This window comes from Nylanderia fulva, unplaced genomic scaffold (genome assembly GCF_048542155.1).
Source record: "Nylanderia fulva isolate GAGA-0341 unplaced genomic scaffold, ASM4854215v1 Scaffold25, whole genome shotgun sequence".
NCBI lineage: Eukaryota > Metazoa > Arthropoda > Insecta > Hymenoptera > Formicidae > Nylanderia > Nylanderia fulva.
The window spans coordinates 963,281-984,337 of record NW_028190314.1 but is presented as its reverse complement, the minus strand read 5'-3'; the positions used below and the strand labels follow the sequence as shown (position 1 = coordinate 984,337).

At 34.1% G+C, this 21,057-nt stretch overlaps 1 protein-coding gene across 4 annotated transcripts; it reads right to left on the bottom strand.

Moving 5' to 3' along the window:
- Nucleotide 1: 1 nt before the first annotated feature.
- On the bottom strand, nt 2-20,612 carry Actn (alpha actinin). Of its 4 annotated transcripts, XM_085483392.1 has the most exons (15): nt 20,334-20,612; nt 19,383-19,513; nt 6,179-6,413; nt 5,475-5,810; nt 5,155-5,244; nt 4,608-4,693; nt 3,984-4,329; nt 3,220-3,496; nt 2,970-3,141; nt 2,643-2,879; nt 2,478-2,562; nt 2,180-2,283; nt 1,855-2,094; nt 1,469-1,765; nt 2-1,390 (listed from the first exon to the last, which is right to left on the bottom strand). In XM_085483392.1, exons 2-15 carry the CDS (start codon nt 19,482-19,484, stop codon nt 1,232-1,234), a joined length of 2,766 nt encoding a protein of 921 aa, XP_085339518.1. In that variant the 5' UTR covers nt 19,485-19,513; nt 20,334-20,612; the 3' UTR covers nt 2-1,231. The 4 variants fall into 4 exon arrangements, with proteins under 4 accessions (XP_085339518.1, XP_085339517.1, XP_029171886.1 ...); XM_085483391.1 differs by lacking the exon at nt 4,608-4,693 and having other exon boundaries at nt 5,159-5,244; nt 20,334-20,611; XM_029316053.2 differs by lacking the exon at nt 5,155-5,244 and having other exon boundaries at nt 20,334-20,611.
- Between the last annotated feature and the right edge of the window lie 445 nt (nt 20,613-21,057).

Genomic DNA, 21,057 nt, shown 5'->3' with positions numbered 1-21,057 from the left:
GTTCGTTATTATTACTCTTACGAGTTTTAATGTCTCGTCGTTCTCTTCGTATATTTTGTGCGAACATTGATCTATGGCGTGAATCGAATGTCAACGCTTCATTAATATGTGCATCCGCGATAGGCGACGTAGAATTTGACCATTTTTATCGATAAATACGATACGATACAATACGATTGTAATAAAGATATATAATGGATCCTGTCGTCAGATAAATCCAATTCAAAAACATTAAATTCGTGTTACACTACAATGGCAAAATCGCAAGTCTAAAAATATATATATATATATTTATATATATCTTCCACTATATAATTATACAAAAAAATGTAGAATATAGAATTTTCGAATAAATATATTCCGATACACATAGAGGAAATAGTACTAGTAGTATTACTAGTAATAATAATAATTTGGAGAGCCTCTAGTATCAATGCACTCACATTGCTGCACATATATAAATATGTGAGCTTTCCCTTTCGCCATGTCTCAAGCTTCAACAGCTTGATATTCAATTCCTTTTCGGGACGTTCGCAAAGAGAGGAATCATACAAAATCTTACCTATCAATTGGCACTTGCTTTCCCGAAAGAGAAAAAAAAAGAACAAAATTCATGTTGTGTCATTTCAGTATAGTTCAGTATAGGCTACATAAAAGAATAGAAGAATAAATATGTAGCAAAATGTTTAGAAGAGTATATCAATTTCGAACTTCGTGTTATCAGTTTACGTATTAGAGAGTTTCTATCCTTTTAACGAAAGGTATCCAAATATACCATATTCATTATTGTCGCAATAAGACTTATGTAAGTACGTAATCTCTTTTTTTTCCTACGTATATTTGATATGTAATTTTTATGCGTGTGCGAAAGATATTTTGCTGGAAAAGTTAATATTTACTTTTCTCCGTACGACACACTTAGATCCCTTTGCGTTAAAACGACATCGCTTATTCTTTCTTAGCCCCCCGATATTTCAACAGCCTCTAATATGTATATGCGCGCGTATACGTACACAGTTATTAATATTTAGCGTATAATGACTGATATCGCGTATGTATTGTACTGCGAGCTCCCTGTATTGAGCTTCACTTTCGTAAAACGCCACATGAAAAATACGTTGATGCGTTAGAATACTAAAACAATAGAAGAAATCTTTAGGCATTCTTCAGCCTGTCGGCTGACGTGTACACTCGATCCTTTTTTTTCATTTTTGATATCATTATCGTTTATCTACAGATCAGATTCGCCGTATAAGGCCGTCGAGAAGGAGCGATAATCGAGTGCTCCAGGAACGGCGCTCGGTCCTTTGTACGGAGGCATTCGCTGGATGCAATATTCCGCCTGATCCGGCGGCAATTCCCTCCTCAGTTCGTCCGGCAAAATGTAAGGCTAAAAGACAAAAGAAGCTGCGTTAATCGACACGCTCTCTTACATTATTATACTACGATTGTTCGAATATTCTCTTACCTTGTCGCCAGCAAGAATGCGGAAGCTGTCGATGACTTGCTCCGCCGTGTCGGTGTCGGTGGACTCGCGCGTCATGAAATCGAGGAAGGCGTCGAAGTGAACGTAGCCCGAATTGTTGGGGTCAACGATGGCCAGAATACGTTGGAAGTCGATGTCACCCTGCCTGTCCTTTCCGATGGAGTATCCCAGAGACACGAGGCAGGATTTAAATTCGTCCGGTGCCAATCTACCTGTCCTATTCTTGTCGAAGTGATTGAAACTGCTGCGGAATTCATTCAGTTGTTCCTGAGTGATGCCCTAAAATAAGAAGAAATTACGTTAGCTCTCATTCTTGAAAATCTTCTACAATAATATGTGCGATTTAAAGAAATCTAATTTAGAAATACCTTCGAATCTCTGGTGAGAATTTGATTCTCAACCTCGTTAATGTTACGATTGATCGAGGTCAAAAGCTGTTCCCAACCGACACGCAGCGTCTCCATGGTGTACTGAGTATAACGATTTTCGAAGATCATGCCCTCCTGAACTGCTTGGTGGATTTTCTCTAATTCCTCAAGATGGGCCTTGTATTGATACACTGCCTGTTCGTATTCTTTCAGACGATGTAATTGATCCTCCAGAGTTCCCTAAAATACAGTCACGATATTAAAAAACCTAAATGTAATAAACTAAGTAAATCTTTATTTGCGTAATACAGATGACATTTATTACCTGAAGACCGAGGCCAATCGCAGTCACGGCATCCAGTTGACGTTCTATCCATGGTCCGACCACATTGGCTTTCTCGGCAAATTGTCGTCTAAGTAATTCATTATCTAATTTCACATTTCAGGAAAATAATTGACAGAAAATATTTTTTAGAATGTACATTTGTCATCGTGTTGAAGTGTGTTATTGAAGTTTATAATAGAAATTTCAGCATAAAATACGCCGATATTAATAAATCCCAATTTTTAAAGAGAACACACATAATAAATTAATGAATACTAATATCGTAAAGAAAGGATACTTTGTTGTTTGCGAAGTTCAGCGGCTAGAGTACCATCGCGTTGAGGAACTAATTGTCTAACGTCGCTCCATTTCTTGGTAAGATCCTGTAAAACAAATAATATATGAATTAATTCCGGATCAATCTTTATTTTATATGTATGAATAATTTAATCCTTCAATATACCAATGCAGTAAGAGCGGTGTAAGGATTTTCTAGGCCGCCAGGGATCTGATATTGCTTAACTATGGATTCAACTTCGCGCACTAATCCCACAATCGAGTTGTATTCCTTGTCCGCTTCGCCGAGGGTGGCCTTGAACGCGGCGTGCGCGTCCATTAAGCCTTGGATCTCTTCCATCGTGTGGACGATAAACATGTCCACTAGATCTTCTCTGGTTCCATCCAACCAATTATTAAACGGCTGCGAACCAGACATCAAATGTCAGACATTACGTCACACATAATAAAGAACAGACAACATAATCTGCAAGTGTAATCAAATTATACTCACAGCAGCGCGTTTGGCAAACTCCAAATGCAAGACGTCTATCTTCTCTAGGATTTTCTCCGCTTCATCGAGAGCTTGACGCCTACGTTGAGTGAGCGTACCCAACCGATCCCATTGATCGCAAATACGTTGGCACCTGGCGTTCACGGACGCGCTGTCGTGATACTCGAGAGTGCTATAATGATGCGGAATGTAAAATGTTACAATTATCAAAATACATCAAAAACATAAATAAAAAAAATGTTGAAATTACTTGAGCTCTTGAGCTATAGCTGCGATTTGCTCCACGCGATCTTGATGCGCCGCGAGGTCCGACTCGAAGGCCTCGTGCTTCTTCTTCAGAGCCTTGAGCTCGTTCAATTTGCACTGCCGGAAGTGTTGAGACGTGAGCATCTCCTCTTTACCGGCGGTCCAGTCTTCGTGAGCGTCTGCCTTGTGCTTGAATTTCTGCGCCAGATGTTCCAGTCGCTCCAGACGCATCATCTCGGACAACAACCAATCTTCAAACGTTTTCTCGGCTAACTCCAGGCCTAAAGGATTATATCCGATATGTCATTCCATTCAGAGTGTGTACACGGAATTTTTCGTTATATTTTACTACAAAATTTACTACAAATTTTATCATGCTTGATAATAACTCGAAAATTGCCTGCATGTTAAAATTATCATAAACGAGTAAGCTGAATTGAAAATATTCTGCTGCATTATAAAATTTATACAAAGTATTTTAATGTTTATTGCATTTTTGGCATCTATTTTACTTAAAATATTTAAAGAATCATGAGTTTTTAATATATTTTTAAATTATTAAAATTTTAATAAAATTAATCATATTTTATATATACTTCTTGTGGTAGATATTAATATTTATTGTGTAAATATTCATCAGAGAAACTCTTATAAAATTCTTTTATACTATACTAATACTATTATCATGAATTTCATGACAAGTTCTAAGGGAACAATTCTTTCTGTACGCAGACACGTATACGAAAAGATGTTGGAAAAAAATCGCACCTCTCCACGCTTTATTTATGTCGGACACCATTTTCCCTTCCGTAGGCATGTACGCTGGTCTATTGCTCAATCTCAGTTTCGTCTGCAAAGTATTGAAATTCGTTTCCAGTTTAGCTTTCTGTTCGACGCGCGGCGGCTTGTGCTTGCGTCGATACGTTCTGTACTCCTCCAATTTCTTCTGACAGCCGGCCAGGGAATTGTCGGTCTGCCGATTCGCGAGCCACGGCATCGTTCGTCGTATCCATTCCAGCAGATCGGAAGCCAAGCGCTCATATTCTTCCATAAGACGTTCGTTCTCTTGATTTACCTTCAGTACTTTGCAGATTCTGTTAGCCGCCGTCTCTGCCTATAAGTAAGAAAATTCGTATATGATCTTCTCTTGTAAAGAAAACTTTTTGACTTACATCTATGTGCGCGTTTTGAAGTGTAGAGAATTTATTATTTTCATCAAGAACAAGATTGCATGCATTCGTGATCGATATCTAGTTGCAATCTAGTATAGATACGAAATTGATAAATTAAAAAGTTTGATGTTTGCGCAGTTTAACATTCGCGGATTCATGATATTTTTTATGCACACTCAACGCGTCTGTTACAGGTTAATTCGAAATGCAAAAAACACACCTTTTGAGCACCGCTAAAACAGTGGTAGTATGACGAAACATAGGTCATCACGGCCCTCTCATCAGGCATTGCTGTATTTCGCATATCTAGAAAAACACATTCGAAGAAACTCAAACCATGCGTTGTTAGCGGTTTTGCCGTTAAAAATTGATTAATTTCAACAATAGACGAATCCAGTGAGAAATGAAACAATTAGTACATAATTTTTCGCAACAATTCTCGATATATCCATATTTCATACGTGATAAAAATATATGTGTGTGTGCAACACTGAAAAAAATAATACAAAATTTTATTTTATAGTCATAATCTTTCAATTAAAAATGTTATACGTGACAGAGTGCGTAATTTTGGTTTCAGGCCTGAGAGGCGAAAAATAATTAAATTAAACCAGTAGTAAAAAGTAACTCGATTAGCAGATTCAAACGCCGTTAATGATATAAGCAAAACAATTCATTTAATTACAGTTCGTATTAATGAGTCGCTTTTAACAACAACGGAGGTGGTGGGAGGCAGGGAGTAAAGAGCAACACGCATTTCTTTACGCTGACCTGCTGGGCACCTTGGAACGCGTGGTAGTAGCAGGACACATACGTCATAATAGCTCGCTCATCCGGCTTGGGAGTGTTGATCAAATCTATATGATATCAAGGGAACATATAAACATTAAGCGTTCGACACACGTCCAGTTTGATACTCAAAGAATCCGTAGCTCCGTTCTGTATCCCTAAATCGCGACAATCTCTTCGGCGATCCTGTCAATTAATTCGAATGACGCGTGTATCTTTTATATATTCCGAAAATAAAAAAAATATATATATATATCGCAAATATCTAAATAGTGTAACCCTTTTGGTTTATATTTACCATCGGGATCTAACATGCGAGGAATGTCGAGGTACTTTTCAGCGACATCAAAGGCAGTGTTTAGGTTCTCCAGCGGATTATCCTTGCTGAGTTTGTTGTAATCGATCAAGTCGGGTCGATGACGATGGATGAGGGCGCAGAACGCGAGGCCGTCCTTGAAGGACAGGTGGAAGTTTTGAACGTTGACGTTCTTGTACGGAGCCGTCTTGCGCTGGCACCAGAGCAACAGACCCTCTTTCGCGGTCATTTCTTCCACGGAGATATCTTGGATCGCGAATCTCAGGATAATGGTCCATATCATTCCCAGAGTCATTTTCAAGTTGCCGTCAACAATTTCTGTTTCAAAAAAGAAAATTGTCAATACTTTTTTAAAAACATGTATAACATGTGTGCAGTATAAATCAATTTTACATTGTGTTTATTTCTTACATTTTACATTATTCTATATTTAAAAAATGTAAAAGTGGAATATGCAATTTTATCGAAGTTAAAAGTCTCTTCATTTGATAATCATCAATTAAGTATATTATTAGTAACAGAGAGAGAGAGAAAGAAAAAAAATTATTAAAATACGAATTACTTACTTTGTATAAATGAATACTCTTTTTATTTAAAATATACGTATCAAAATAACTATATGATCGTTTGGAGCACAATTTAATATCTTGAAATAACGTATGAGCTTCAAAAATAAAGTAATGTACCTTCTGCGCCAATTGAAACCAGCTTGACGCCCTTGCTGGCGATATAATCGAGGGCCTTGTTCACATTGGCGATCTTGTGGAACCTCATTTTGCCTCTGTCGGGTCTCGGAAGGGTCTCGCCTGAGATCACCTCAAGCAGCAACATCAGTTTCAACCCATTCCTGAAATCGTCTTCGATCGATTCGATGGCAGTGCCTGCTTTGCGTAGATGCGAATTGCACCAAGCTGTGAATGTCTGTGATGCAACAAAAATTTATTAATCCAAATTGTGTTTAACTTCCTGTCGATAATAATTGAGTAATCAAGAGACAACGAGTAAGTAACACATATAGAAATGATCATAATTACGAGATGATAAAAAAAAAGAAACAAAAAATTTGTTCAAAATAAATTTACTTAATGTTTGTCCTACGATATTTTTGCACTAATCACGAATAAATAATCATTTAAAATAGAGGATTGAGTTTCTTTGCTATACTGCTTAGTGTATATTTTAGTAGCCGACCCCGATCCCTCTCGCTATATATATCTGCTGTCCTGGTTCTTAAACCACGTTTTCTATCGTTCTCTGCAATGATTTTCGAATCATTTTTTGATATCTTTGCAAAAAAATATGCTCTTGTGAAATTTTTTTTTACATACGCATAATAACTTTTTTATTCTTTTAAATATTTAGTGATTATTACATTCAATAAACACTTGCCAGAAAAAACTTGCATAAACTTTCAAGAAATAATTATTAATTTATACATTAAATTAAAATAATTTCATATAATAATAAATCAATTTTATAAGCCATTAACTTTCAAGATTCTTGACTTTTTTTTTTTTTTTGAGAAAAATAACGATAATTTTCGCTAAAGATTAGCGACGTAAACTGCAATTTATATTGCAACCGAATCGGAGAGTCTGTCGATTCCGCATTTCTAAAAGTTTCGAAAGGAGATAAATCGTGGAGAGCCAATTCGCGAGATATTTATCTGTGAATGTCGTTGAATAAAACGCGGCATTTAATCGCGATCGACAAAAAATTCGGGACCGACGCTGAAATTTTCGGGTTGGAAAAATATTGCGTGAAATTCAATACGGGCGGCGTGAAGCACGACGGGCCAATTTTGGACATGAGCCACCCTAACATCTCTCTGCACGAGCTCTAAGATCTATTTGTAAAACATTGACTCCTCCCGCGCCGAGCATTAAAGATCATTTTCGAAGAGACACATTTCGGAAGTGTTCACTCGTTACTTAAAAATTAAACATTTCTTACTCTTCGTGTTACGTCATTCATCCGTAATCGAGTTACTCAATGAGAAAAACGCGCGAGCAAATATCTATATTTACGCAAAAGTGTGTTCAAGTCGAACATTGGTGCCGAGAATAGAGAGGAATTATTTATTTTAATTAATATATTAAACATATAATATAATTATAATATTTTATATATTTTTCAATGCGTTACTGTAAATAAAAAGAATTTTTCAGAATCTTTTTCAGTGCAGTTATGAAAAAAATTGCAATTTTGTGTCTCGTGTATAGTAAAAAAAAAAAAAAATATATATATATATATATATATCGTCATATGACATTTGAGGAATCTGTAATTTGATACGTCGTCTGACAATTTTACGCGTGTGCAACAAATGATGTGCTGCATCGATAGAAATATAGCTACGCGCAGCTTATAGTTAAAAGGCGTTCTCCATGTCACGGATGAAAGAATGCGATAGCCCCGATGTATTTGCTGATAATACATTATTTTTATATCCGTCCGTTTGTGCGAGACTATGTATGAATATGTAATGCGATCGAGAAGATTTGCATTCGTTTTCCGGCCTACGCCGACGAGCAGGCTCAGTCGTTTTTTTTTTTTTTTTTTCGAAAACAATTTATGTGATATAAATATAACATTTTTTTCAATTTACACTATGTAATTTATGCGCGAATTTCTGATCGAGTAAATGACTTCCACGTTCGACCAATCGTATCGTCTAGAAAAAAAGTGATCTCTCCGCAAATAGATAGCTATTCTTATTTGAGAGTCGACATTTTATTGTTTTCTTTATAAACATTGAATTCTGTAAAGTAACCGAAGGAAAACAAGTTAATCTATTCGTTTATCTGTTTTTGATATACTGATATATTGATTTGTTATCATCATGTTAGATAGGCTGGGAAAATAATTATCCATTTAAATTAATTTATAGCGATGCTTCAAATATTATATTAATATGTGATATATATATATATATATATATATATATATATAAGATTTTTTATCTCTTTCTCTTTTCTTTCTCTGCTTCTGCATCTATTATTTTATCATCAAATGATTTTGTGTATCGTATTATACTAAAGCTTTAGCTAGATCAAATATATCATTATAATTTGTTTATCCATGAGTCATCGTCGTACTTTTATAAATTGATATGACAAGGCACATATGCCAAACTACATCAAAGCTAATGTAAGCACTACCATTATTTACGATGTATTTCGGTACGCAATAATTCAAGCATTATTGATCTTAAAATTAAGTAACAGATATAAGTAATTAGATATTACTATAATTAAATAAATACATTTTTATTCAATTAGGTTAATTAAAAATTTGATATATGTCTCTTCATCATATATTTTATATGATTTATATATGTATACAAAAATATATTTTTAAACCGTATAAATATAATAATTATAAAATTACATGAATTTTCATAATATAAAACTCTAAATATATTTTTTGTGGAATTCGTGGATAAAAAAAATTCTCTACATATTTTATATCAACGTATGTTATGACTTTTTCATTTTCTAATGCTTACTTAGCACGATTTCGTCATTCATACTCATACGCGGTTAAGCGGTCTATCGACTGCTATAAATAAATACAGTTATACAAACAAAGCAGCCTAAATCCTATACGCATAATTCATGTAATCCAAGTTTCGAAATTCCGCAGTTATGCGCGCTAATCTATTTCTATTCCGAAAGTTTGGCAGTAGTTTTCGTTCGTCTGTGCAGTGCTTCCTATCACCCTTATCATATTGTTTCGTGTCTTATCAGAATGTATGCACGCATATGCAGCGTAACCTTCAATAAGGTGTGACGTTGTTCAAGGTGAAAACGTCATTTATATGCCTCAAGATTTGCGGAATCTTTGCCCTAGATTCCTATATCATTGCTTGTTTTCTATCTTCTGCAATCTGAGAATGCATGTCTCTATTACGTTGCATTTAAACTTGGCAACGAAAGAGTTTAATTGCAAATTATTCTGAATTAAATCCTTCGCACAGAAACGTCAACGTGTTTCTTTGACGGTAAAATAACTTTTTTTTAAAGTCGTTAATTTATATTCAAATGAATTTTATATAAATTAGATTTGCACAAATAAATATTATATATATTTAAATTTTAAAAAAGATTTTTCTGTTTTCCTTTCTCTCAAATTGATAATTTATTCCTTTTCACAATATATAATTTTTTAGTCATTTATTACTAATAAGACAGATATTGGAATTTAATTACATTATAATTTAATATTAAGAGACAAGAATTTGTTCATAAGATATAAAAATATTTTAAAAAGCTACTTTTTAAATTTACTTTTTGTATATATGATTTTTTTCAAAATATATCCAATATCTATATATCTTATCAATTAATAATCGTTCAATAAATTTTCATCTAAATCTCCAGAGCACTATTTTCGAGGAATCATTAATTACTTCAGTTTCATCGATAGTGGTTGATAGTATTCGGTACATCTCGACGAGAAGCGAAAATATCAAATGCAACAAGTAACTTGAATCACGGGATAAGTTACGTGGACCGGAAATGAGATCTGTAATTACGATGACCTTTCGAATGGGGCCAATACCTAGTCGAAAATAGTTAATCGTGGGTGTGTAGCAGGATATCTGAGTGATGAATCCACGTTTGGCGCACGCAGCTGCGTGTATAGTCGAGGAACTATGCTTGCCCAAGAAAAATAATCGTGTTTTCCGCGCTATTAACCCACAATATTATTCGCGTTGCTTTATTTTCATATAAGAATGTATTTTCTTTTGCTTATATTTTTATCATCTTCGTCTTCTTCGATATTCTCATAGTCTTGATAATATGTTTTGCTTGTATATATACGTACATTTTTTTTTAATAATAAATGCAATAATTTATATTCAAAAGAAAAAACAATATTATTATGATATAAAATATTGATAGATTCTAATAAAATTCGTTCGCGTGAAATTTTTTGAAAAGTGTAAAACATGTGTCGAAATTTAATTATTTAATTGTTGAATTAAATATGTAAAAAACTGGTAATATTTCGCGTTCAATTTTCTCATTCAATTGTGAATTGAAATTCAAGCTTTATTTGTGAATATCTTCACCCTTTCATTCATGACATTTGTCACATGGCCATTCATCAGTAATAAACGATTCACAATTACACATGCTACTTCGAGAAACTAGAACTTTAGAAATTTCTCACAGAAACTTCTAAGCGTACAATAAATTGAAAGACAAAAGCAAAAGAGACACATACAAGTATTATAAAATAAAAAAATTTGATAAATATATAAATATAAAAAATCAAACTGTCATAAAAAATCGAACTGTCACGTATAATCGGAGCATTTGAAATTCGTCTAGTTTGAATATACATTTTATTTCTAATCATGATTGAGAAATATCGAGGAAAAACTGTACAATTTATCCTTTAATTCTGCTATCTCTACTATGTGTATGCTGTAAGATTTATTTCCCTCTTCTATAATAATATTATGTCATTTATATTGATATTATAGCATTATATCTCTTATTGTTGGCACATGTTATTTCTATATTTATTACTTCATGACTTCACCCACTCTCACCTAACTCATATCATCGAATAACAATGCTCTTAGTCAAAATATGGCATGCGTGGAACATCCCGTTCCAACTTGAGATTTGGCATGCAGCCGGGAACCCTCCTAAGGTTAACGATCCCCCTGCGGAAAGAAATCGATCAAACGCGGAACTGTCATCCTCGCCGACTCAGCTTTCACTTATCCGCGATTATAAACGCGAATTACGCGGGATTCCTCTTTCTCTCTCTTTCTCTTTCCCTCACGAAGGCGCCAGACGACGGTCCGCGATCTGCCAAATTGGCACGACACATGTCTGTCAAATTCAAGTACGCGAAAAGGAAGAGCAACACGTAGCTCAGCACACCGTAAAGTCGTAAATCAGCAATATCGAGAACTGTTTCTTCTCGGAATGATGAAACAAAGTCAAGTCTTTACGATGCAAAGTGTAACCATTTCGACAAGTAAACTAATATTTGATATGCCGTTTCTCGATTTTCACATTGTTAGTATTAACTGCGATAATTTATATTCAAAAGAAAAAACAATGTTATGATGATATAAAATATTGATAGATTCTAATAAAATTCGTTTGCGTGAAATTTTTTTAAAAGTGTAAAACATGTGTCGAAATCTATTATTTAATTGTTGAATTAAATATGTATAGACCTGATAATATTTCGCGTTCAATTTTCGTAGTAATTTGAAATATTCTACAAAGATACGAAAAATACAAGCGTATAACTGCAATTTTTACAAAAATATATGACATAAAAAGGTAATAAAAATTATGTTAACTGTAATTTTAATGATATATAATTATAGTTCATTTTATATCTCCGGAAAAATAAAACTTTCTGAGAAAGCATTACTAATTATACAGAGAATTTTCTCTTACAATTAGAATTTACTCTGAAAATCATGGTAATCGTAGAATAATATGGAATATTGGCAGAATTTTATAAGAGTTTCTCTGATTAATATTTACACCACAATAAAAATATTAATAGTTGCGCTTTCAACTTACATCAAAACTCATATAAATCTCACTTCTGTCTTTCTTCAACATCCATGTTAAAGAAAGACAGAAGTGAGATTTATTTGAGTTTTGATGTAAATGGAAAGCAACTAATATTTACCAATAAAATATAAAATATATTTGATTAATTATACAGTAAAATTTACTATGTACATATATATTAATATTTTTTATTGTGGTAAATATTAATCAGAAAATTCTTATAAAATTCTTCTAATACCATATTTGTCCCACAATTACCATGATTTTCAAGGTAAATGCTAAGAGAAAATTATCTTCGTGTATATAATCATCATTGTTTCATTTCAGGTATTTGAAAAATCGTGTGGAAACTTATTAAATAAAAAAAACAACGGATTATCAGAATTATGTATGTAAAAAAAATAAATAAAATGTGCAAAGAGGATCAAAGAAATAAGTCAAATAAAATCCAAGAAATTTCAGCGCTAATCTCGCGGATAGAGAATTCGTGCGGGATCCTAGGCGTGGCCGATATCCGAAATCTCCGAAGTCTGATCGGAGGATGTGGATCCCAACTAAATGAGAGATCGACGGCGGACGCGCGGCCGCACGCGTTATCTATTTATACGGTCTATTTATACGTAAACGTCAGACGTCGCGCGAACAAGAAGCGCGAGAGTGTCGCTCTGTCGAGCGCAAAGTGTTCACGATGCTATTGACCAGGTCGATGCTTCTGAAATAATTGTCGTTCGCGGCCCGACATCGCGAGATAAATCTCACTATCGAATCATTCAATTATTTAGCTTAGGAATTATTTCTTATTTTTTTTGTATTTAAGTATTATCACTATCATGTATCGTCATGGGCGTCCACAGGATTTTTTCCAAGAGGACGATGGGCATGATTAAATTTTTTTTAACGTGATTTATTTTGTTATTTTAATTTTTTTTATATTTAAATAAATTCCAGTGTTTATAAGCTTTATTAAGCAAATGCCTCTGACGCTCATGTGTATCGCTCTATCTATACTTAACGATTCGTAAATCGATTAGGAACACGTATCCGCCCCTGTCATTAAAAAAATAAAAAATAAAAAAAGAGGCAAGAATATGGAACAAAATTTTATATATAGATTGTGTGCATATAATTTATGATAAAATTGTATTTAAATCAATTACAATTAAATTTGAAGTCTAATACCTGGATGTTTGAAGGGGTCAAGGGGTTTTCGGTAATTTTTTCGACCCTCATGCTCGACACTCGCGAATAGATGGACCCAACGAAGATGACATACTTGCGGAGATCATCTATAATTGCCGAAGATGCACTCGCCGACGCAAGCCGTTAGTTAGTGTCCGTTATCCGGCCTAACCGTTCGATTTTACCTGGTAAAACCGGACGATGATTGCTATGCTTTGCACAGCAGGACATGGGAATTAATCTTGCAGCAAGGACGGATGAGTAAGCATCGAGATACGGTGCGAATTAATCGGCGACTTCTAATTACACAGTATACGCGTGAGATGACGTCTATGCTATAATTGAGAATGGGGGTCGATAATTGAAATAGTGCAGGGAAACGCGAAAGTGGAAAATTGATAGTCAACGCGAATTAAACATCGATCGCGTTAAAGAAAATATCGCCGTGTCCGTTGAAATTATTCCGAGTAATCCTATTTTCAGAAACTGGAGAAAGCAAAGCCGATGAACGATAAAGAATGGGATTCCACGAGGAAAACGCTATTAACTTCCATTCTTTACTTCTCCCGATCTACAACGAGATTAAATTGGAGGAAAGGCAGAGATTTATTAAAATAAATTCTCGAATTGAAATTTATTTAATTACTTGGCATCGTACTAAGGAAAATTGCTGCCTTGTGCACAGCTAATCAGTTTCAATGGAAATTAATTTTACCTTGAAGTTGACGCATCATCATCATCCGCGGTCTGTCTCTTTTTAACCCGTAGGAAATTTTTAATTAAGAGTTCATTTATCATCATATCAAAGAATATCAATCTATTTTGATGACTTTCATAATAACTAGGTTTATAATACTAACATATAATGATGATGTATGAATACACAAGTAAAGATATGGCGTTAGAATTTGATGTTAATAAAAAATCAAGAGGGCGGTCCATAAATTGCGTAAAGGCTCATAAATTTCAGCTACGCGACACTCTATTTTTAATCGGTAACCCTGTTCTCCAACGGCGCCAAGATGTCATGGTAAATCTATAAGGAAAGACTTTAACGAGGGCTTTAAACGTTGTCGATGTTGTGGCGTTCAAGTGTGAATGTCGTCTAGAAAAATAGCCTTCATGAGCCACGACAATTGTTCGCGAAAAGATTTATGCTCCCGATAAATTCTTTGGCCAACTATAAGTTAGTTGTTAAATGTGCACGAAGTAAACTTTGCGATAACAACTAAATTCAAGACACATCGAATGCTAAGTGACTGAGAGAAAGAGAGAGAAGGGGATATAAACATGGGAGAGAATTTTCTCTTAGAATTTATCATTATACATTGTAATCATGCACAAACAATGAGTTCGAATAAGTATTTATTTCAATACTGCCAAATAAATTATTTATTTGGAACTAATAATATTGATTCGATATGAAAAATATTTATTTGATATGAGAAAATCCTTTTCAAAACAAATAAATATTTATTTGTTTCAAATAAATGATTTATTAAATATTTATTTGTTTCAAATAAATGATTTATTAGGTAGTATTGAAATAAATATTTATTAATTTAATTTTTTTCAGAAACAATATGGAATTATTAAAAGAATTTTATAAGAGTTTCTCTGATTAAATATTTACCACGATAAAAAATATTAATTAGTATGTATATGGTATAGTAAAATTAATCAAACATATTTTATATCTTATTAATATTTTTGTTGTGGTAAATATTAATCAGAGAAACTCTTATAAAATTCTTCCATTATCATATTGTCCCACGATTTTCAGGGTAAATTCTAAGAGAAAATTCTCTCTGCGTATTATATATAAAATAACAATACATTTCATTGATCAAACGAAACAAACTATGTACGGAAACATAACGTCATATGATCGATATGTTTTATCTATGTAAGCTCTTGATTCAATGAAACGATAATAAGAAATATTTATAATATAAAGTAATCATATGAGTATGTAGGAAACACTTGCAGTCATCAAATACAAGTGCACTGATCACTCAAATGATTATACAGAGCTGATGATTATTAAAGAGCAAGTCAGGATGATATTTTGCGCGTTTTGCGAAATTTCGTGTTAAATATAACTCGTATACAATAATTATAAATTTTAAACATTAACCGCGAAACCGTATATAAAACATCGCAATATTTAAATTTAAAATTAAGATAAAAAAATTTCGAAAAAATAATTATCTAAGACCCTCAAATCCAAGAATGATATTTTCTTTCGCTTAATTTTAAATTGTTTTATTAAGAAAAAAAATAATTCGCGAACAAAGGATCTAATATAGAAAAAAATGTGTTGTATCGCAAAACATTCTCTTATTAGGGCTTCGAGATCGGACACGGATACGAAGGGAACAAGGAAACTTGTGTGTTCCGAAAGATCGCGCAGCTGTTTCCGCGACCCATTTAAACGTCGCCGGAAAGAAAAAAAAACAGATTCCTATCGTCGGAATGTTTTGTCCGCGTATGGCAAAGCTGACAACGCGACGCAGAGGAGAAAGAGAGAGATTTTTACGAGAAATTCTCCTGTACAGTTAATCGGCCGGCGCGTGTCGTCCACCTCCTTAATGCGTTTAAACGGTACTGCTAATTGGTCCTCTTCCCGAACTCCATCAATTTCGATGGCCGAGCCAGAAACTGAACGCACAAAATTCGAATGAAACTCGGGGATGTCTTGAGTTTTGCATAAGAGATTTGTATATTTATAATAAATACAAATCTATATATATATAGACTTTTATGTACACAGAGAGAATTTTCTCTTGGAATTTACCCGGAAAATTAAGGTAATCGTGGGACAATATGGTATTGGAAGAATTTTATAAGAGTTGCTCTGATTAATATTTACACCATAATAAAAAACATTAATATCTACCACAATTAGATATAAAATATGTTTGATTCATTTTATTGTGTACATATTATAATAATATTTTTTATTTACGGTATTATATCAGAAGAACTCATAAAATTCTTCCAATACCATATTGTCCCACGATTACCTTAATTTTCCGGGTAAATTCCAAGAGAAAATTCATATTATCCCACGATTATATACCATGATTTTCAAGGGTAAATTCTAAGAGAAAATTCTCTGCGTAAGAACGAGAAGAACATAGAGTTTCCCACGTTTCCACAACGGTAAATATTTCTAGTATGCACTCGAATCTAATACCATAACGAATCATATCGCACGTAATAGCTTTTTAATTACATATCTTTTAGTTTAAGGATTGAAATAAATTCGCGGTAAAGAATAATAGTCTGTAAATAAGGAATTTTGTTGCCTATATCTGATATAAAGTGTGACTATTCTAATGATATTCATTTTTAATGAAACATACACCTTGCTCAAATTTATTTTAATATTAAATAAATTAATATTAATATCCTGAAAAAAAATGTACTGAATTCGGATAAATATTTATTTCAATATTGCCTTATAAATTTATTTGAACCTAATAATATTAATTTGACGTAAAAACATGTTTATTTGATATAAGAAAATCCTTTTCAAAACAGAGAAATATTTATTTCTTTCGAATAAATGATTTATAAGACGGTATTGAAATAAATATTTATTAATTTTATTTAATATTAATATAAAATTAATTATAAATAATTAATATAAAACTATCTTAGAGCAGAAACAATATATTACTTCAAGACAAAAACGATTAATGTGATTTACATTTTATTTATATCTGTGTGTCTGATTGATATTTTGTTTTTAAAAATTTCGAATCACTTGAATTTCTATTTTTTTGAAATACTTCAAAAATTATTTTCTCTTATCATAAATTCTGTAATAAGTGATTTCCGAAACGAAGAGATAAGGAAGAAACGAGAAAGGATAAAATCGAAGAATGACTCTTCTGTGTTCTTTCCCGATATATCACTTCCTTCCGCTTCGAAATCACAGAACTTTTGTCGTCGCAGTGTCATATTTGAAACCGGAAACCCAAGAGCTTTGTTCTGTGAAACGTGAAGAAACAACGCGAAACGAATGGTTCGACGAATAGATTTTTCGCCGATGTCGCGAGGCGAAACCATCTCGGTTTTAACCGCGGCGGGGTTTTCGGACCGCGTTTCCGGAACAGGGCACCGCGGATCTCTAAAATTAGAGGCGTTACGAAAAATAAGCCGCTCTCGGAGCGTTTCATATCTCAGGAACGCGTAAGCTTTAATATTGGCGCGCGCGCGTAATTCCATTATCAGCATCGCTTATCTAATACCTGACTCGACGCCAACGCGGAGTAGAAAAAGGAAAGATAACGAAAAAGAGAAGGAAAAAAAATATACGAATACGAAAATTACGATTCTCGCGGGCGTGACTCATTGCTCGATTATTTTTATCATAAAGTCTGAAAATACAATCCGAAGGGCTGCGGCCGATATTATTACTAGAGAGAAAGACAGAGAGAGAGGCAGATAAGTGAGCCTTGAGCCCATGCCAAAGATGAAGAAAACATTTGCGAACACATACTCGCGAGAATGCTCCGATTTGTCAGTATCTAATGACGCTACGTCGAAAACGCGAGCAAAAACTGTTGAAAGATTCAGCAAAAAAAGATTTACGCTCGTCGTAACATTTTTATAAGAACAGAAAGATTCGTTGTCTCCTCTATTTTTGTCTAAGTGTTTGATATTTCTTGCTAAATATCTCTGATGATACTACGTTTCAAATATATTTAAAGGGTTTTTAATATCGTCAGCTTTTTTTTAAATTTACTCAAATCTAGAATTTGTCGTCGATTCTTCAGGATATTAGTATTCGAAATATCTTTCATTTTTTATGAGATGTTCAGAATGTAATTTGATCGCATAAAAACATAATTTGTGTATACTACGCGCATTTATATAATTAATTAAATTATGAAGTATAGATTATATTCTGTGTTTCAATTTGTATTTTTTAGAATTCAATTACAATTCATCATCCGAAAATCTGTCTTTCTTTCACTGACAATTAATCAATTAATTAACAATATTCTCTATGTAATTTAATAATGATAATTTTTTTTAGTCAAAGAGAAACCCATGAAAAAATGCTATTCATATAATTTATAAATGTTCATAAAGAGAAGTTAAAGGGTTATAAGGGGCAATGTAATTTTTCAAGTTAAATCAACGTTACTACTACAATGATTACACAAGAACGCGTACTTTTGCGTTACTACAATATGTCAATATCTGATAAGATTACCACAATCTCTAAGAAAACTGATATAAACTTCAATCTTTAGTCAACGCTGCTAGGTTCTCAGCCTCAAATTTTTTTTTTTACTGAACGAACATAGTATATGTAATATGTACCTACATTTGCTTCTTGTTTTTATTAGTTATTTATTTTTCTAGCTGCACGTTTTACACTCGTATTTTTTTTTGTTTTTTTCTTTAATAGTTTTCAGTATCACAAATATCAAGAAAATCCAACACACACCGTATCTTTTCTTCTAATGTATTTATGTTAAATTATAAATTATATAAGAGAGAGAGAAAAGGAAAATAATTTTTAAAAAATATTATCATACCTTTTTCACTCTTTTACAATAGATTTACATACTAACTACAGATTTGATGCACGTCATGAAGAAAGAAAATAACTCGATGGTCGCTGTCTCTGAGAGACAGGTGTACAAAACCAATAGAAACTTCATCTTTACATGTCTATACATAGGTATACAGTTTGCTCTTTAAGCGGAATAAATATAAAAAGACTCGAAAAAATAAAAGAATTCAAAAATCGAGAATGTCATTAAATCTTCCTTAGGAATAAAAAAAAAGGCGAAAATAATTTTTCATTTATCGTAATATTTATCAATATCATAAACCTCCCCTGATAACGGTTGTTGGATAAGAATCTCTGGCGAAATATGATAAAATGCAAAATAATAAAAAAAAAAAAAAAAAAAAAAATTCGCCGAGTTCGAGAAAAAAAAAGAAATTTCGTTTTAGTTCAGAAACCTGGCACCTGGCCAGGCCCATTTTTCGGGGCCCAAAAAATGCTCGCGTGCTCGCGAGTCTCAAGGTAGTGCAAAAAGAAGACCGAAAGACGACGACGACGACGACGAAGCAGAAGAAAGAAGAAAAAGGGAAAAAATCTCGAACTATGATAACACTCGCTCACCTTTTTCTGCTGTTTCTCCCAGGCGGGGTCTAAGAGACCCTCCCTCTCCCATTCCTCCTCCGGTGCCATATATCCGTCCCCGTAGGCTTCCATGTCGTTCATCCTCTCGCTTGTATGCGTGTCTCACGTTCCTTTAAACGCAACGTCAGAAGAAAAAAAAAAAAAAAAAAAAAAAAAGAAAGAAAAATAATGTGCTGTCACACTCGTTACAACGCTCGCTCCGTTACAACGGGAAAGATTACAGAGAGCTAAACAGAGAGAAAGGAGGGCTTTTCGGAGCAGTCGATCGAAGATCGATAAGTATGTACTTTTTAATGACAGCGACGCGTGTAATTGGGAGAAAGAGGGGAAATTAAATAAAAAGAGAGAGAGGTAGGATGGGAAAAACGAAATCAAAGGAGACAACCAGTGTAGATGACTAAGGGACAGATTAAGGGGATTAAGAGAGAGAGAGAGAGAGAAAGGGAGAAGTGCAGCGAGAGACCCAACGTGAAAACGTACCCGCTAAGCCCAGAAAACGTTCGGTTTCGTGTCGTTCTTTCCCTCGCGCTGACCCCTCTGCCACAAAAGTCTGACATACACGATTTGCTCGCCGGCGTACAACCTTCCCCCTTCCCTTCCCCCTAGGGGACGAGGGTCTCATTCGCTCTCCTCTCCATTTCTCATCGGAGAAGGGAGAGCGAGACCCCCTTCCACCGATTCCCTTCTAAATTCTCCCTATTGCTCTCTCTGTTCCTCTTCAAGCGAACGTTTCGACAAAGCGAGAACATTGACTTTTTTTCTTGAAAAATAATAAATGTCAACAACTGTCAAAAAGTGACAGCTCGCGGCTGGGTCGCGTCGAAAGTGTCTTATCGCGCGCCGATCGTAATATAATTCAAACCGACAACGTTAATATGCATTACGCAGCTGTCGGGGAGAAGATAAGAGAGTTTACGGATCGCTACATACGCAATAGCAGCAGCAGCAGCAGCAGCAGCCGGGCTCATCGGCCGAAACTAACCTCCGTCCTTCTTACTCCCTCGCTCTCGCGCGCGTACTCACGTACGCCGGACTCCGTAAGTTGGAGTAAGCGAGGGACGCAGGGTTGCGCGATAAAAATAGCGTCGAAGACTTATGTACGCGCCCGCGGACACCTCATTCACCCACACACGCGACTAAAATAGGCGCGACGCGCGAGCGATCCGCGCGAAATTCCCGAATCGATCGGGGCGACGCCATTCCGCGGAGCGAGACTCGCGAGCAGTGCAGAAACCATAGATCCATCGGACATCCAGAGGGGAAACGGAATTCGCCAATCGATTCTGTGGATGATCTAGAGGGGAAACTCAATGTTGAAAAATGATTTTGCGCGAATGAAAAAAAAAAGCGGTATTTTTTGAAAAGGATTTCTTGTGCACGAAGAAATTTTCTTCGTCTTTCATTTATTTTTATATTCTCTCATTCTCTCTGTTTGCTCTTCAAATATAGATAAACTTGAATGTGTTATATATAGAAGCTTGTAGATAAATTTATATATTATAATTTATAATAAATATATATCTAGAATTATATATTAAATATATATCTAAATGTATATTTATAAATATATATATATATATATATATATATAATCTATACGTATATCTATTAAATATATATATATATAATCTATACGTATATCTATTAAATATAT

Coding starts and splice junctions, on each gene's coding strand:
- Actn (XM_085483392.1), bottom strand. CDS start 19,484: ATGAACGACATGGAAGCCTACGGGGACGGATATATGGCACCGGAGGAG. Junction 5,811..6,178: donor GGTTTCAATTGGCGCAGAAG/GTACATTACTTT, acceptor TTTTTGAAACAG/AAATTGTTGACGGCAACTTG. Junction 3,497..3,983: donor CATAAATAAAGCGTGGAGAG/GTGCGATTTTTT, acceptor ATAATCCTTTAG/GCCTGGAGTTAGCCGAGAAA.